Raw genomic sequence first — 16,480 nt, forward strand, 5'->3', positions numbered from 1 at the left:
CTTTTCCTTCTGTAGAGAAAAGCATCCCCAAATGCTCTGGGCTAGAGCAGTGTGGGTGATCCAAAGGGTCCCTTCTGTGTTACCATAGCCCTTACCCAGTCACCATCCTGTCTAGGCATAACTGCCTTGCTTTGTGTGACCCACCCCCACCTGAGCCTGACAGGAAGACAAGGGTACCCCATGTAAGTCCTGAGGTCAGAGTCAGGCCAAGGCTGTCACCAGGACATGGAGGCGTGCCATTCAGGTTGAAAGGAGGCTGCCCTGACCTTGATCATCTGTGAGAGGTCGCCTGCATCTGCCAACTCCAGTACAATGTTCAGCTCATTGTCTTCGATGAATGAGTCCAGATACTTGATGATGTTCGGATGGTTCAGTTGCTGCACCAGAAAGGGCGGGGTGGGGGGGGGGTGGGGTGACATACCAGTGATGAGTTGCACGGCCCCAGTGCCTGCCCTGCACACATACCCCCAATACCCCTCCAGTGAAACTCAGCTCATGGGTTCACAGAAACATTCCTTCTGTTCTTGTATTCTTCCTCAATGTCTCAGCCATCCCTTGGAAGCCTAAGAATCCTTTTGAGCCCAAGCACCCCTGACTGACTCTCTCAGTGTGAGTTCCAGTATGCTGAACAAGTGAATGAGGCTGGGCAGGGTGGTAAAAATCAGCTCTACCTCACAGAGAGGACTCTGGTGGTGACATTACACCTACATGGTTACTGGGTCTGGGAAGTGAAAGGACTCTGTGGTTGACGCTGTTCATCTGTCAGCAGACAGCCAGGGTCTAACTGACAACATGCTAAAGGCTCCAGAAGTTTGAGCCCAGCTAGTCTGGGCCAGCAGGAAAGGCTGCTTTCTCAGGACTAATGAGAATTACTAAGGCCAGGAGTCTGAGTGGATATGGCTTGTGCAAAGGCCCTGTGGTAGGAGGGCATAGCACATCCCAGGGGTCGAACAGAGGACAGAGTGGCTGATGAGACAGCAAGGCAGGGGGTGCTGGAAGCCTAGGAGAGTGGGCATATGGGGAAAGGTGGGGCAGGGACCTGGATGCCCTGGAGCTCTGAAAACATTGAACCAGTCAGACCAATTAGACCCTGGGGTATTTACTTACCAGTATTGATCTGTCAGCATATATATGCATAAGACCTTTGTCAATGAGGTGGTGTCTCCCATCTGTGACTTGATTTTCATCTCTCTATGGTGGCTATGATGGGCATAGATGATTCCGGCCTTCTTTTATGGCTAATGCCCTTGGTATTCAGGGACACCTTTGTGTGCTCTAGCTATGACATGTCCCTGCAGTTTTCTCCTACAAACTTTTGATTATAGCCTTAGCTTGTGTTTTTTGTTCATTCTTTGGGGATCTCATTCTGCACATCAGGATGGCCTGGTATTTACTATATAGCCCAGGCTGGCCTTTACTCCAGGGTATTATTCTGCCTTAGCTTCCTCCATGTTGGAATTACAGGTGGATGACACCACACCTGGCATAGCTTTAACTTTCAAATCTGCACACAGACTACAGAAATGTTCCTCGGTTTAGTCTTTCATTTTATTTTTAGATTAATCCATTTCACAACCATATGTGTGTGGTGTGAGGCAGGGGTTACCACTCACTCTTTCTCACTGGCAGGTCTAGCTTCCCTGGCACCTTGTTCAAACTCTTCTCTCTCTACCAAACTGTTTTGTGGTTGTTTTGAGAAAGTTATTGAGGGCTAACACCAGCTTCTGTGGCCATCAGAGAACGTTACAATTTTTATTCATTATTATTGTGTGTGTATGACATGTGAGTGTATGCAATGCCATGGTGCCTATGTAGAGGCCGGAGGATGGTCTTGTGAATCAGCTCTCCCATCTTCATATGGACTCTGGGGACTAACTCCGGTGCCTTGCATGGCCACATGCTTTACTCATTGAACCATCTTTGCTGGCCCCACCTTGTTTTTTGAGACAGGATCTCTTACTGATCAGTAGCTTGCGAGGTAGGCTGGGTTAGCTGGCCAGTGAGCCCCAGAGACTCTAGCATCTATACCTCCTCAGCACTGGGGCTAGAGCACACAATACCTTACTTGGCTTTATTAGAAACAACCGAACAAATATGAAGGTCGGGCATGGTAGCGCATGCCTTTGATCCCAGCACTGAGGGCACTGAGAGGCAGGCGGATCTCTGTGAGTTCAAGGCCAGCATGGTCTACACAGTGAGTTCTAGGACAGCCAGGGTTATACAGAGAAACCCTATCTCAAAAACAAACAACAACAAATGGGTTCTAGGGATTAAAGTCATATCCTCATGCTTACAAGGCAATCATTCTACCAACTGAGCTGTCTCCCCAGCCCTGTGTCGTTTTATTTACACAATCCTCTCAATCCCAACAGGTAGGCATTCCTGACATTTAGAAGATGGGCAAACGAGGCTCGTGGAGGTTAGGTCACTTGTGAAAGGTTACATAGCTTGGAAAGGAAGACATCAGGACTGTAACCCAAGGCTTTCCTCCTCTCCCAGCTTCCTGCCTGGTGCCCAAGTCTAGTCTGGAAAGTTCTATCTATGGCTCTGGGGAAATCAACATGGAGACCACTGGGACAATTGCAAACACACCTGATGCCGCATGTATGCTGTCCTGATGGGCCCAGGGTGTTTGACCTACAGTAACCTGGAGAGCTGGCCCAACCAAGATTGGCCTGACCCAGACCACTCACCTTTAGGAGACCAATTTCCTTGACACAGTCCTGCCTGGCTTTGGCATCCATCATCTCAAAGATCTAGGGCAAGAGGAAGCCAGAAATGGAACAGTTCAGACCAGTGCCAACGGCCAAGATTCAATCCCCTGCTCACCCTGCTCCTTGCCAAGGACCCCAGAAGGACCCAACCAGTCCTGACTCAGCAACAGCAGGAGTCAGAGACCATTTTATCAGGTTCACTTTGGTCCCATGATGCCTCCTACATGGCAAGAGTCACTGTATCCAACTCGCAGAGCAGGGACTGAGGACCACAGAATCTGAGCCTTACTGAGGTCACACCCTGGTAAGTGGTATGTCATCAGTGATCCTTCAGTAGGGACCTGAAGCATAAGACTTGTAGAAACAGACCATAGGCAGCCATTGCCAGTGTCCCAGCACAGCAGCTATTATGCAGAAGTAAGATGGTCCAGAATGCCCTCTGGAAAGGAAAAAGCAGACAGTTTCTCACTGCAGGAGCCTGATGCTCCAGTGCCCTGGAGAGAATGTGAGGGTCAGAGGTCAATGCTGACACTACACAGCTTGTGTCTTCCCATCCTCTCCTATGGATGCCAGTGGTGATATATTGTGTAACCTAATAAATTTGCCTGAGGATCAGCGGACAGCGCCAACCACTAGATTAGACCTAGAGGCCAGGCAGTGGTGGCACACACCCTTAATCCTATCACTGTGAGTTCAAGGCCACACTGGAAACAGAGCCAGGCAGTGGTGGCACACAGCTTTAATCCCAAGAAATGACAGCAGGGCAGAGAAAGGTATGTAAGATGTGAGGAAACAGGAAATAAGGCAGTTCTGCTGAGACCCTTTCGGGTGAAGACTCAAGAGAATTTCACTCAAAGGATTCATGGAGTTGGTGAGGTAAGAGGTGGTGGCTGTGGCTTGCTCTGCTTCTCTGATCTTTCAGCTTTAACCCCAATATCTGGCTTTGGGTTTTTTTTATTAAAAGACCATCTAAGATTTGAACAACAGATGCCTGGCTGAGCAGCCCTCCCTGTCCAGGGACTCTTGGCCCCCAGCTGCTCACCGTAGGAGAACCAGCAGATCAAGGCAGCCTGTGGGGAGGATTCCAGGCACATGCTGTGGGCTTCCCAGCCTGGCCTTGCTGCTGTATCCCTCCCCTCCATTTAGAATAGTCATAGAGGGCAGGCTGGACTCTTAGAGCCAGAGCCCAGGTGGGCAGGGGGTACCTTGCTTTCCCCTAAGCTCCCTCTGGCCTAGAGAGTTAGTGGGTTGCTGCTATTTTCCTCATCTGAAAAATGGGACAATAATCTCAGCCCATAGGGCTACTGTCAAGGTCCCATGTCTGAGCACATGCCTGTACACAGTAGGTACCTAATGTGTGCATACTTTTCCTTTATGTTTTACAGGCAACTAAACGAGTCCCCTAGGAGGTGGGGTCACAGTGTGAAGCCACTTGGACTTGTGGCCCTGAACTCACCTGTACCTTCTTCAGAGCCACTGTCTTCCTGTCCAGCAAGCAGGTGGCCTTGTAAACCTCACTGAACTGTCCTCGGCCAATCTTCTTCTCAATCTGGAAGTCTGCCAGTGAGCAGCGAAAAGACACGGTGTTGGGGTGCCTCTGTAGGAGACAGGGAGGCAGGCGATCAGTTAGGCTGAAGCAGAAAGACTGAAACTAGATGGCTGGGGCCTCTAGGACCCCAGTACCCCAACAACACCGTCTAAGCAAAGAAGGGATTTCACTTGCCACCCCCAAAAAACGGGCGTGTAAGTAGAGTGTGTGACGAACATCAGAAAAAGACTGGCAGGACACAGTAGCCGTCCCACCAAGTAAAGCCAGCTTCAGATGGGCCACCTGCAACCGAGCATCTTTGCATGGCCCACTCCCATCAAAGCCACAGAAAGAAAGGACCTGGTGGAGACTGCAGAGGCAACACTGAAAGCCATGATGGAACAGAGGGACCTGCCAGGCCATGTTCACGCTGCCCCCTTCCCTCTGCAAGGTCAATGCTGGGCTGATCTTGACTCTGAAATCCTGAGGCACCCATGGGAGGTGGTTTGGAGAGATCCCTGCCTGCAGACTTGAGCAGGAGGAACTGCCGGTACCTTACCTACCCACCAAATGGTGACTTAAGAGGACCTGCTTCCCCAAGCACTCTACATGCCTGCCACCTCACTGTCCACTCACCAAACCCTCTGAAAGACCCCAAGTGGGGCCCCACTGCTCCCCTGTTGTTGGAAAGTGAGGACTAGTGGGGTGTGGCAGTGCCAGCTCCCACTCTGCTTTTCCTCTAAGGAGTGAGCCTGCATTGCCAACTGCAGAAGCAAGAGGAAGTCACGCATCAAAAGAACCAAGGTGGCTCTTGGGGAGAGAAGCACATGCAGAGGACACAGCATGCTGCTGTACATTAGATACCCACTGTGTGCTACTCGGGGGCTGCTTTGAACTCCTGAGAGCCCAAAGAAGGACTCTTCCTCCAGACCTAGGCCTGGCCAGTAGAGCAGACTCCTTGCCAGATCTGGGTCTGTGCTGCTAGGGGTCCTGGGGTGAGGCCCTCCTCTCTTGGGCCTCAGCATCCCCCCAGTACAGTGATGGATGGAGAAGAGTGAGCACCAAGGCTACTTGCTCACTAGGATAGGTGCATGGACTGTTGGCCGAAGGCCCCAGTGACACTCTGCCCAGCTGGAGAGGCCACGTTGCCCAATTCTGCTGTAGCTCCAGAGTCTAAAGGGTGGGCATGAAGTGGTAGTTGTGGGGTGGGGGGTGAAAACCACACTGTCGTCCATTCACTAGGGCTGCACTGTGGACTGCTGGCAGGGATGACACAATGGGAAGTCATTCCTGGCCCCTTAGAGCTGGGGTGGTCCTCAGTTCTCCCTCAAATGCAGAGGAGAGAGCCAGGGTCCAGGGCTATGAGGAGGCAGGCTGCTGATCCTGCAACAATCGCCCACATACTGCTTCCTAGCACAGTGACCCCAAGAAGGCCTGAGCCACAGAGGGAGGACTGGTGTGCATCAGGAGGAAGAGGAGGATGGAGCAGTCTCCGAGAGTCTGACCACAGACAGCAGGAGGGACCTGCTGTATGAGTCAAAGGGACAGCTGAGGTCCATGGCAACTGTCCCCAGCTGCATCCTTCCTAGAAATGTCACTGGTTTCCTGAGGCCCAGGCAGGACATACAGGGAACAATGGGAGAGGAATCCCTAGCACACTCATCCTACCCCAGAAAGCCCAGAGAAACCCAGGCTTTCTTTCCCAAGTCAGATCAAATTAGGCCACAAATACTACCCGCCCCCCAACCCCTTTGCTAATTTGAGTTTAAAATGTTTGAACCACAATATGCTTTGGCCATGGAAAAACCCTTTTCTCCGTATGCTCACTCCCTAAACAGGAGCATAAAATTACATGTTAGAAGGATAAAAATGCATTCGCCCAATTAATTTTCTGAAATCTCATTAAAAAATTTAGCCTGACTAAGTCAGACTTCTGACCTGAATTTTAATCATCTTTACACTGGATGGGCCTCTTCTCCCTCATACTGGTAACGCATCATTAATTTTAAGGCAACTGTTTCTATGATTTTAAAAAGCACACTTCATCAGCATGACATTTCCTGTAAACGAATTTCACCTTTAAAGACATCTGACACCATGTGTATAGGGAACTTACAGGGGACTGGGTTTCTATAAAGTGAAATGTTTTAAATATGCGTTGCATCAAAGGGCTCGATTTACAAAGAGTCCATATTGTCAGACAGGGAAAGGCCAACCTTGTTCAGCAGAGTGGCTGATTTCAAACCCAAAGCCAACCTTCATTGTTACTACCCCAGAGCGCTGGCTACTTCTGAGGCAGAAGAACTCAGTGATCATACTGTTAGCACAATTCGTCACTGCCATGCTCCTAGCTTAGGAGTCTACCAGAGGCTTCATGGACCATCAGCACACAGAAACACTAAGGAAATGCTTGTAGCGTACAGACATTCTGACAGGCACTAAACATCCAAACTGCAGTTCCCTCCACAGGATGATCCTGGTACCCTAGTGAGATGGCAGCTGAGAGCACTGCCAGGCAAAGGCTAGAAGATGAAGACTGAAGGTTCTCCACCTCCATGCCAGGACAGTTGGCATTTCCCTGTGGGCACCGCTTTGCTCCAGTGTTACCCTCCATGAGCCTGAAGCCTCAGCTGTAAGGGATCTTTATAAAACCTACAATGGGCTTTGCTATGGGCTCAATTCAAATGACCAGTTCTTTGCTCTTGGCTGAAGAGGTAGGGGTGTGTGTGTGTGTGTGTGTGTGTGTGTGTGTGTGTGTGTGTGTGAACATGGAAAGAAGAGGACAATGTCCACTGTCTTCATTCATTTCCCACTTTACTTTTGAGACAGGGTCTTTTACTGAAGCCAGAGCTCACCTAATTTGGCAAGGCTGGATAGTCAGTGAGCCCCAGAGACCCAAATGTCTCCCACTTTCCTGGTTCTGGGTTACAGAAATGTACCACTGTGCATAGCTTTCACGTGGATGCTAAACATCTGAACTCGGATCATGTTTGCATGGCAAGCCCTCTAACTCACTGGGCCACTTCCCAGCTCCTTGGGTTTCATTAACATTGTATTGAAAAACCAAAAAAAAAAAACAAAACAAAAAACAAAAAAAACCTAGCCATTCATCCGCTGTCACTTCTTTGTTTTGTTTTTGTTTCTTGAGGCAGGGATTTTCTGTGTAGCTTTGTGCCTGTCCTGGATCTCGCTCTGAAGACCAGGCTGGCCTCGAACTCACAGAGATCCACCTGCCTCTGCCTCCCGAGTGTTTTCCTCATCAGTTCTTCGGGAAGGTTTGCCTACAGATTTGGTCTGTGACACACACACCATGAACAGCTGCCCCCAGGCCCCTGCAAAGTATCTACATGCCTCTCTCCAAACAGAAGTGAACTCAGCTTGCCAAAGTAGGTTTCTGAAGACGTGTTGGCAGGAGCTTCTCACATGAGAAACCTTCCTCCTTCTACACAATCTGCATTGTTCTTCATGGGTTGCCTCTTCTGAACTCTATAGAGCATTCACCAGAATCCCAGGTAAAGCCCAGCTTTCCTCCATGTATGGAACCTCATAGGCCCACGACATGGTACAGAAACAGATTTCCATGCACTGATGGCTCTCTCAACTTCCATAAAGCCACTGGATCTGTGCCGGGAAGTAACAAAGCCATAGGTGGATTGTTCTGAGCGTCTGACCTTTCTTCCTCCAGAGGGTAGGTTTAACCGTGGGAGCTTTGGTTTTGAAAACTGCAATAATTTTCCAATTATAAAAATGAAGTCTACACATGGCATTTTCTTGACAGCCATGGTGTTGGGCGCTGTGCTAGAGTTAAAAGCACATCATGTCATTTAGACTTCACAGCAGTCTCAGGAGGGAGGTGCCATCATTGTCCCTACTCTACAGACAAGGAAGCTGAGGCCAAGGGGCATTATGCCCAACCTTGGAGCAGGGGGAACCTCATTCTGAGTTCTAAGGATGGCCTGCTGGGATACATGCCTCCTGCCATAAAGGGACATGACTTCACTGTCCATTCCAAGTGTTTTAGTAGGCTGACACGGGAGAGGCTTGGCTGCCATGCCCCCCTGATGGGATTGAAACCATGGACACTTTGTGAGAGGACAGAGGATGTGCCTGGCCAGTCCTATCCTGTCCCAGCCTGGAGTTTGCACAGCATACTTGGCCATGCACCCCAAGTCTTCAAGCCTGGACAGGTGCAGGTGGGACTGGAGCATCCTTGCCTGACAGCCACTGCCCAGAGCAGCCGACACTGAGTGATTGCATCTAATTACACTTAACTATGTCATCACCCACACCAACATGTGCGACAAGCTGCTGAGGACACTGTCACTGCTGCCTCCTCGCCTCGCCTCGCTCGAGAAATAATTACAGGCCTCTCTCCTCTGCCAAATGAGCCTGTAATTAACCCTAATTGCTCAAAATGCAACTGGCTAATTCTGGGAGATTAATCAAGGGGGATTCAATTGTTAGTGAATGACTTAATGTGACAAATGGCTACATTACCTAAGCAGGCCCTGCTGCCCAGCCGTCAGTATCATGGCCCGGCCCCAGCTCTGGAGCTGTGGCTCCGCCAGATTCTACCTGGAAATGGACTATTGCATCCCAGCCAACAGCGAACACAGGGCACAAATGGCATACATGTCCTAGGTCTGTACACACTTGCACAGTCCATGAGCTCATGTGCCGTGTGTGTGTGTGTGTGTGTGTGTGTGTGTGTTTTGTGTGTGTGGTTCTTCAGTAGGACCCTCTTAGGCTGATGCAGCCCTATGCCACAGATCACAACACAGACTGCAAGCATATATGAATTTAAAGTCTACTTGCCTCCCTGAGCAGGTATCTATGCAGTGTATAATCTGCACAACAGGTAGACCCTTTAGTCCTCCACTAGAAACTAGGAGGTTCTTGGCCTTTGGGTAAAAAGCTGGCCCTGTCCACAGAGTCCTGAAAGATCTGGCACCACCCTTGCTGCCCTCTAGGCCATTGCCTGCTGCAGTGGGATGTTCTGTATGCTGTGAATGTGTTGCTCTGATTGGTTGATAAATAAAAAGCTGGATTGGCCAGTAGCCAGGCAGGAAGTATAGGTGGGATAAATAGACAAGGAGAATTCTGGGAAGAGGAAGGCTGAGTCAGGAGATGCCAGCCCGCCATCCAGGGAGCAGCATGTAATGGTACACAGGTAAAGCCATGGAACACATGGTGACGTACAGATTAACAGAAATGGGCTGATTTAAGTGTAAGAGCTAGTCAATGGTAGGCCTGAGCTAAAGGCCAAGCAGTTTTAATTAATATAAGCCTCTGTATGTTTACCTGGGTCTGAGCAGCTGCGGGGCCACGGGGACTGGATGGAACACAGAAAAACTCTAGATACAGCCTGTCCCTTCCTCACAGATGTCCATCTGGCCCTCTCAGCTGCATCAGGTGCTTTGCTTAGGCTCTGGAGTCCAGCGGTCCTTTCTGTTGGTGTTTTTATGTTTCTATCCCTGAAGGCTGTGCACTCCCTGAGAGCTAAACTGGGCCGGCCTCATGCAGCCACATCCTGCACACACAGGAAGTATTCTGAAATACAGATGTATTTTGCTGACACGATAGCACAAGGAATGCCTCTGTGCATGGGGCTAGAGACGTCCTCCATCTAGTTGGAAGGGAAGACCCCTTCAGGAATGAACAGCCCAAGGCCAGAGCCATGTGGGTCAAGGGCAGGACGTCTCCTCAGAAAGTAATATCTGGCCTTGTGGCTTGGAGGAAGACTGAGAAGGACATTCTGTGTCAGGGAACAGAGTGGGCAAAGGCACCGAGTGTGCCTGGCACTCAGAGGCACCTTCAGAACAGTACCAAAGGCAGCTGGACCCTCCGAGACATCTAAAGCCAGGGTGAGGAGGGCATGAAGAGATACCTCTAAACCATAAGACTGAAGACGGCTGAACACAGTTCAGACCAAATCAGTCTGACAGTGACCCAGGAACAGAAGAACTTTCTGCTCATCCATGAGTCCCTCCTCCCTTGCACAGACCTGCAGACACGGAGCTGCTCTTTAATGGAATCCAAGTATCTTTGAATTAAGCACAGGGCTTGAGGTACCCGGAAGCATTCAAGGAGATGTTCTGTATGGGCATACTAGCAGTTTCCTGCAGGGAATGAGGGGTTGTGAATGACTCTCAGTGTGCCTGAGAGACAAAAGAACAGGCTTACCTGTGGGTCTGGAGGAGGGACAGGCCCCAGGGCATGGCAGAGGTTGTTTGGATTTCCTCCATGGGGCATATGGCTGGGCTGTCCTGCCATCCTGCATGCCAGCCTCACAAGGTCACAGGCTGCAACAGAAAACAAGGGCCTGGTCACTTTCTCCTCCTGACCACTTGTTCCAGTTTACAGATGGGCAAGCAGAGGGCATAGCTGTCACTCTGCTCACTGTCACCGATTCACAAGTGACCAGTCTGGGACTTGACACTCCACAGGATACCTTCTCTCTAATAATGTACTGCCTCAGTTGCTAGGACTGTCCATTGGAAGGGAGAAACTGAGGACTCCGCAGGGAAAAAGGAACTGTTCACTCCAGGCCATACAGCGAAAAGCAATTTAGGAAGAAAGTGTATTTTGGCTTATGGTTCACACTGTTAGCGTCCATAGTGGCAGGGACAGCATGGGAGCAGACATTGTAGCCAGAGACAATATGGCAGCTAAGACAGGGAGCTGAGAGCTTCTATCCTTTACCACAGCATGAAACAGGGTGAACCAGAAGGATGGTGAGGAAAGATAAATTCCAAGACCACCTCCAGTGATGTCTTTCCTCCAGCAAAGACATACTACCTCACCCTCTCCACCAGCAGCACCAAACACCTGAGCCTATGTAGGATATTTCTCAAACCACCATGAGGCCCCAGATTCAACCCTGCATGATCAGACACTGAAGCCTCATTCCCCCCCCCCCCCCGCACCCTTTCAGTAAAGGACTGGTGTGTTCTGTTGTCCCCAACACCACCACATAAAGCCAAGTGGGCAGTCTGAATGGTCAGGAGAGAGAACAAAGCCAGACTCTGGCAGCACCTTCAGGAATGATCTCACATCCCCACCCCTGCAACACTGGAGGGCCCAGGTTCTATGGGTAGCTCTTATGTCCAAGGCTGAGCTGATAATGCTCCCACTATACACCCAGTCCTGAACAAAAGGTCACTGGTGTCCCCCACTTTTACTTCTGCTCTGGTACTAGAGACAGCTTCCAGCTTCCCCACCACACAAGCCTCTCTGAGGCAAGGACCAACTCTGACCTTCATGGAAGCTTTCTGGCTGGGGGAATGACCTGCGTGATCTTTTTGTGTGGGAAAGTCTACACGCACCTCACAGTATGTCTTTAACACCTTACATGCACCAGGCCTAGGGTCCCAGGAGGCACATACAAAGGCATCAGTGTACCTCAGGTAGTAAGAAAGCCCCACAGCATCTACAGACGCACCCTTTGTGTCCCATTCCCAGCCTGAACTCCAGGGGTCTTGACCCAGGCCCCTGAGTGGCTATACTATAGTCACCAGGGAACCAGAAGTTCCTATGAGTCACAGATGCCCTTCCTAACATCTCCAGTAATGAGCACACGACCCCACAAGCTGGTCAGTCCTACTGTGTCTGTGTAACCCACTTTGCAGGACTCTAGTTAAGAGACTGGTTGCACCAGCCCATTTTCTGACACTATACCAAAATGCCCGAGTCTGGGCAACTTTGTAAAGAAAGGTTTTACTGAGCTCACAGTTTTGGATCCAAGGGCTTAATGCCAGTGTCTGATCAGCTAACATCACAGTGGCGGGGACTCCTGCGAAAAGGGGAGATCACAAGGCCAGACAGTCATTCATTTGGGGGTCAGACTCGAGCTTTTATAACAACTTAATTTCTTGAGAAAAATCCTTCACGATGCTGTCCCCCATGACCTATGACCTCTGACTAAACCCTAACACCATATCTCAACAGCAGTAAGGCAGGCACCAACACATCCTATGGTTAGAACGGACAGCCTGCAGTTCTGGTCGGGCTGTAAGCCGATCCCCGACCCTCTGATACTGTTACCTGCCACACCAGCCAGGAGGTTTATAACTTCTGGGTGCACCAAGGGCACCTAGCCCACTACAGTGCGCACCCTGGCCTCCAGCACCATCCTTCCTGCATCTTTGGGCAGTCCTTTACCTTTGAGTGGGTGCAAATGTGCATGTGGGGACATATCTGGGTGTGCATCTACAGGGCAGAGGTCCACAGTGGCGTCTTCAATCAACAGCTTTCTCCCTTGGAGATAGTCTCTCACTGACTCTACAGCTCAGTGATTTGGCTACAGGAGCTGGCCAGCTAGGCCCAGGGAGCCTCCTCTCTGTCTCCTCAGCATGTGTTGCCATGCACAGCTTTATATGTGTGTATATGCAGCAAGGACTTTCCCGACTAAGCTATCTCCCCAACCCTTTTGGGCACTTTATATACTCTACAGCACATAAACTCAACAACAGAAGTAAGGCCACGAGGGGACACAGGCAGACTGCAGAGATCCCTACCAGCAAGGGCTTCTGCCAAGACAGCCATTCCTGGCCAGCACATTCATGTGGATGTCCGTCTGTGACATTAACCACCTTTGTTGTGGCTTGTCCTCACATGTGGAGATACACACAAGCAGTCTCTGACTGAGGATACATGTGGCATCACAGGTGGGCCTCTCTCTCCCTGCACCCACCCACATAGGCCTCACAGTGATGCAGATGAGCCCAGATGCCCTCAGAACCTTCCATCTTCCCACCATCTGGCTGAGCATCCTGTTGCAGCATCCCCTCCTACCGCCCCCATCCCCACCCCCAGGGTGACATGGTGGAGGAGCTGGGTACAAAAAGCCCCAGGATAAACAGATAAGCACTGGGAAGCTTCCTCAGGCACTGCTGTTACTCAGGGGCAAAGCCTGTGACAACAAACTGGGTATGAGAGTGAGCCCGATGTAAAATGCGCATGAATTTGAAGATGAAAGCAGAGAGGCTCCTGAAGGCTTAGCGCCTGGTGCAGGCGACACCCTGCACATGCCTCAGGTGACATGCTCACCGTCCTCTGCCCTTAGGGGAACCTCTGGGAAAAAGTTGGAGAACTGTCTTCAGGAGAAGGTTCCATCTTTATCTCAGAAGGCTCCAGAATGGATGGGCCCACAGGCTGCCCTGTCATGTATCTGTTCTCCTCCTATGTGCCTGTCTGGACCCTGGCTCTGAATCCCCTTCCCTCATCATGCCATGCCTACCTCCAGCCCCTAGGTGTTTGGGGCACACAAGGTGGGCGGGGGTGGGGGAGGAGCTGTGTGTGAATCTGTAATTTCACTTACAAGCTGGGACCCTGGGCAAATCTCACTGTGGAGCCTGGCTGTTGTTTGGGAAGGTCATGCCTCCTGGATCAGGCCTCCAAACGGCTCTGTGAATTCAAGGTGCCAGGACCATGAGGAAGGGGCCCAAGCCATCTCAGAAATAACAGATGATGATACAATTGCATAGGCCTTAATATGCCCTCCATCCCTGTAAACTAAATTCCACAAGATAGAGGCTGCAATCATCCTATTGAACAAATGACAACACTGAGGACCAAGGAGGTTGAAAAACTTGCCTAGGTCACACAGATAAGCAGGGGGCTAGGACTTGGACCTAAGGAGGCATCCTTTTTATAAGGCCACCACACTGTCATCTTTTCCAGTGGCACTCTGTAGAATGAGCCCTGTCTCCACTTAAGAGCAAAGTGGTGCCAGTGCACAAGTTTGGGGTTAGTAACCCTAGGGCCAGTGCCCACAAAGGGCCTTTCATTCAACAGAATTCAATGGGCACTGCCCTCCAGGTCACACCCAGCTACTGTGCACATCGTCTCTTCTAGCAAAGCCCTGGCATTAGTTAAGTGCTGACACTCAGTGCAGCCCCATGCACAGCCCAGAAGTACCTGCCACCGTGTTCCTCAGGAAGACAGCCTGACAAGAGGAACGTCCCAGGTTGAAAGATCTAGAAGGGAAGGAGAGAGGGCCTTCTTGATGGGCCCTGTTTCCCACTCATCCTCAAGGCTTTTAGGAAACTACTCATTCTATAGGTAGGGAAACTGAGGCTCAAAGCCCTTTGCCCAGCAAGCTACAGGTTCAGACTCCAGTGGTTCTCCTTCCAAGGCTTTGGTTGTCCCCAGGGAGTCTCCAAAGGGCAGGACTTGAAGGAACCTGCATTCGGTAACACCCCAGTGGAAACCCAACCTCCTCACACCACACATTTCAACAAAAACCTGCTTCTTCCAGAGTCAGACGCAGGAGGGCTAATGCAGTAAAGGGCGTCTGGAGGGAGGTAGAGAGTGCAGGGACAGACCAGAGGAAGATGATGTGAGTAACATGGGGATTCTTTGAGCCCTCTGATCCTGGGGATTCCAGGACCCCCAGCCCCTGCCAAGCTGCAGCGCAATGAAGCAGTGACTGCCAAGCCCGCCAGGGGCCAAAAATCTGTGGAATGTACTCAGAGCCACAGGCCTCGATGAGTCCTCTCAGACCACCTTTCCTCTCCAGTGAGCAAGCGCCTATACTCTGAGGCACTGTGCCATGTACTCACCATGTGGTCTCTCATCTAGGCTCCTGGCTTTGGTGTGAAGAGCAACAAAAAGCTGTCACGTATCTACCAGGCAGCCAGCGATGAACCTGGAACAACTAAGGCTCAGGAGGGACCTGCAGGAGAGCTGGATGGCTGAGTTCAAATGCTAACTCATTTCTCTATAACTCAGTTTCTCTATAAACCTCAGTTTCCATACCTGGGAAATGGGTGAACCATCAGATGGACCTCTGGGAGTATCTAGGTAGATTGCATATTTTAATAGATGTACATTAGGAACAGAGCTGGGTACATGGAAGGTGCCAGAAGCTCTGGCTGCTCTAAGCACTATTTTTGCTAACCCGCACTTAGTAATGAAGGGTAGCTGCCTCCACACATAGAAGTCATGGGGGCTGTGGCTCAGTCAGGACCAAACATTTGCCCTAAGTCACAAAGATACCCATGTCCTCCTTCATGTGAACTGTGGTCACTCTGCCTGGCCTTGGATGAAGCCCTCGCTAATGTGGCAGGAACCCTGGGTAGTCAGGGCAGGCTGGGTGCTGTTTTAGGTTGGATTCTAAGTTCCAAGTGGCTTTTCTCTCTGACATTGGCCCTTGCCCCCAATATCTGGTGTCTTTATCTTGGGGTAAGTTCCACTTTATCTTCTGCCAAACACCAGTCCTCATGGAGGCCAGCAGTTCCCAGAGGCTCTCTGTGAAGGGGACCCAGACACGAACAAGGCCCAGGCAAGAGCCCTGCCCAGAGTATGTATCCAGCCAGCTCCTGATGATGGAAACCTAGTCTGGTGGCCACTCCCTGGAACCTATAACTAACTGGAGAGGTCACAGGTTAGCACTGGCCAAGGTGCAGCCTAGAGCTAGAGGCCCAAGGCCCAGCAAGGAGACATAAACGGTCCCAGCTCCTAGTCACCTATGGAGTCAAGGGTGGTACAGCTTCAGCATCAGCCAACATCCACAGGTGATTTGCTATCTTCTAAGATGAGGTACCATTACCCCCACTGTGCAGATGATGAAACTAAGGCCCTAGAAAGGACCATGCCTTGTTAAAGTAAGACCACAAAGTGGGCAGGGCACCACTTGACCAGCTTCTCAAAGCAATTAGAAAGAAATCCAACTGGTGAGTGCCTGCCACATGGACCAGCTGGTGGGGAACTGGACAGTAACATGGTGTACACTATGTATATTCCATTCGATTGCTAGAATCCACTTGCAAAGGAGGAAATGAAAGTCAGATGGGTTGAGTGACAGCCCAAGGTCACACAGGAGGCAAAAGGCACAGATAACATTCAGTCTGCCTGGTCCATCCACACTGCCTTGGAAAAGAGCACAAATGCATGCATGAATAGGCTGACTGAATGAATCCAGTCCGGACAGGCAGCTATGGCTGCAGTGCACTCCCAGGCCAGGACCCCTTCTTTACTGGTCTCGGGATAAGCAAATGTTGTTGGTTTATTACTTGACAGGAAGCAGTCAGAGCCAGAATTCTGGGAGCCTGTCAAACTAGAAAAGACACAGATGGTGTTTGGTTTCTCGACTGGTCCTGCGTCCCTCACCCTTCCCACCCCTCCCATCCAGAGCACACACACTGCTCAGATGCTGCAGCTCCATGGTCAGTGGACATCCAGCTTCTCTAATGCAGGCCACACTGAGGTAAATGAGGCCCTTTCCCAGGCAGTAAGA

The 16,480-nt window shown here is 50.6% G+C and overlaps 1 protein-coding gene across 4 annotated transcripts in view; it reads right to left on the bottom strand.

Moving 5' to 3' along the window:
- Window positions 1-16,480, bottom strand: part of Nek6 (NIMA related kinase 6) — a 71,808-nt gene that overhangs the window by 23,066 nt on the left and 32,262 nt on the right. For all 4 annotated transcript variants that reach the window (XM_036183701.1, XM_036183703.1, XM_036183702.1 and 1 more), the window contains exons 2-5: window positions 10,426-10,544; window positions 4,171-4,311; window positions 2,694-2,756; window positions 267-377 (exon numbers count right to left, since the gene is read on the bottom strand). In XM_036183701.1, coding sequence (XP_036039594.1) covers window positions 267-377; window positions 2,694-2,756; window positions 4,171-4,311; window positions 10,426-10,515 — 405 coding nt within the window. In that variant the 5' untranslated portion in view covers window positions 10,516-10,544. The remainder of the gene's footprint in view (window positions 1-266; window positions 378-2,693; window positions 2,757-4,170; window positions 4,312-10,425; window positions 10,545-16,480) is intronic.

The sequence above is a fragment of the Onychomys torridus genome, chromosome 4 (genome assembly GCF_903995425.1).
Source record: "Onychomys torridus chromosome 4, mOncTor1.1, whole genome shotgun sequence".
NCBI lineage: Eukaryota > Metazoa > Chordata > Mammalia > Rodentia > Cricetidae > Onychomys > Onychomys torridus.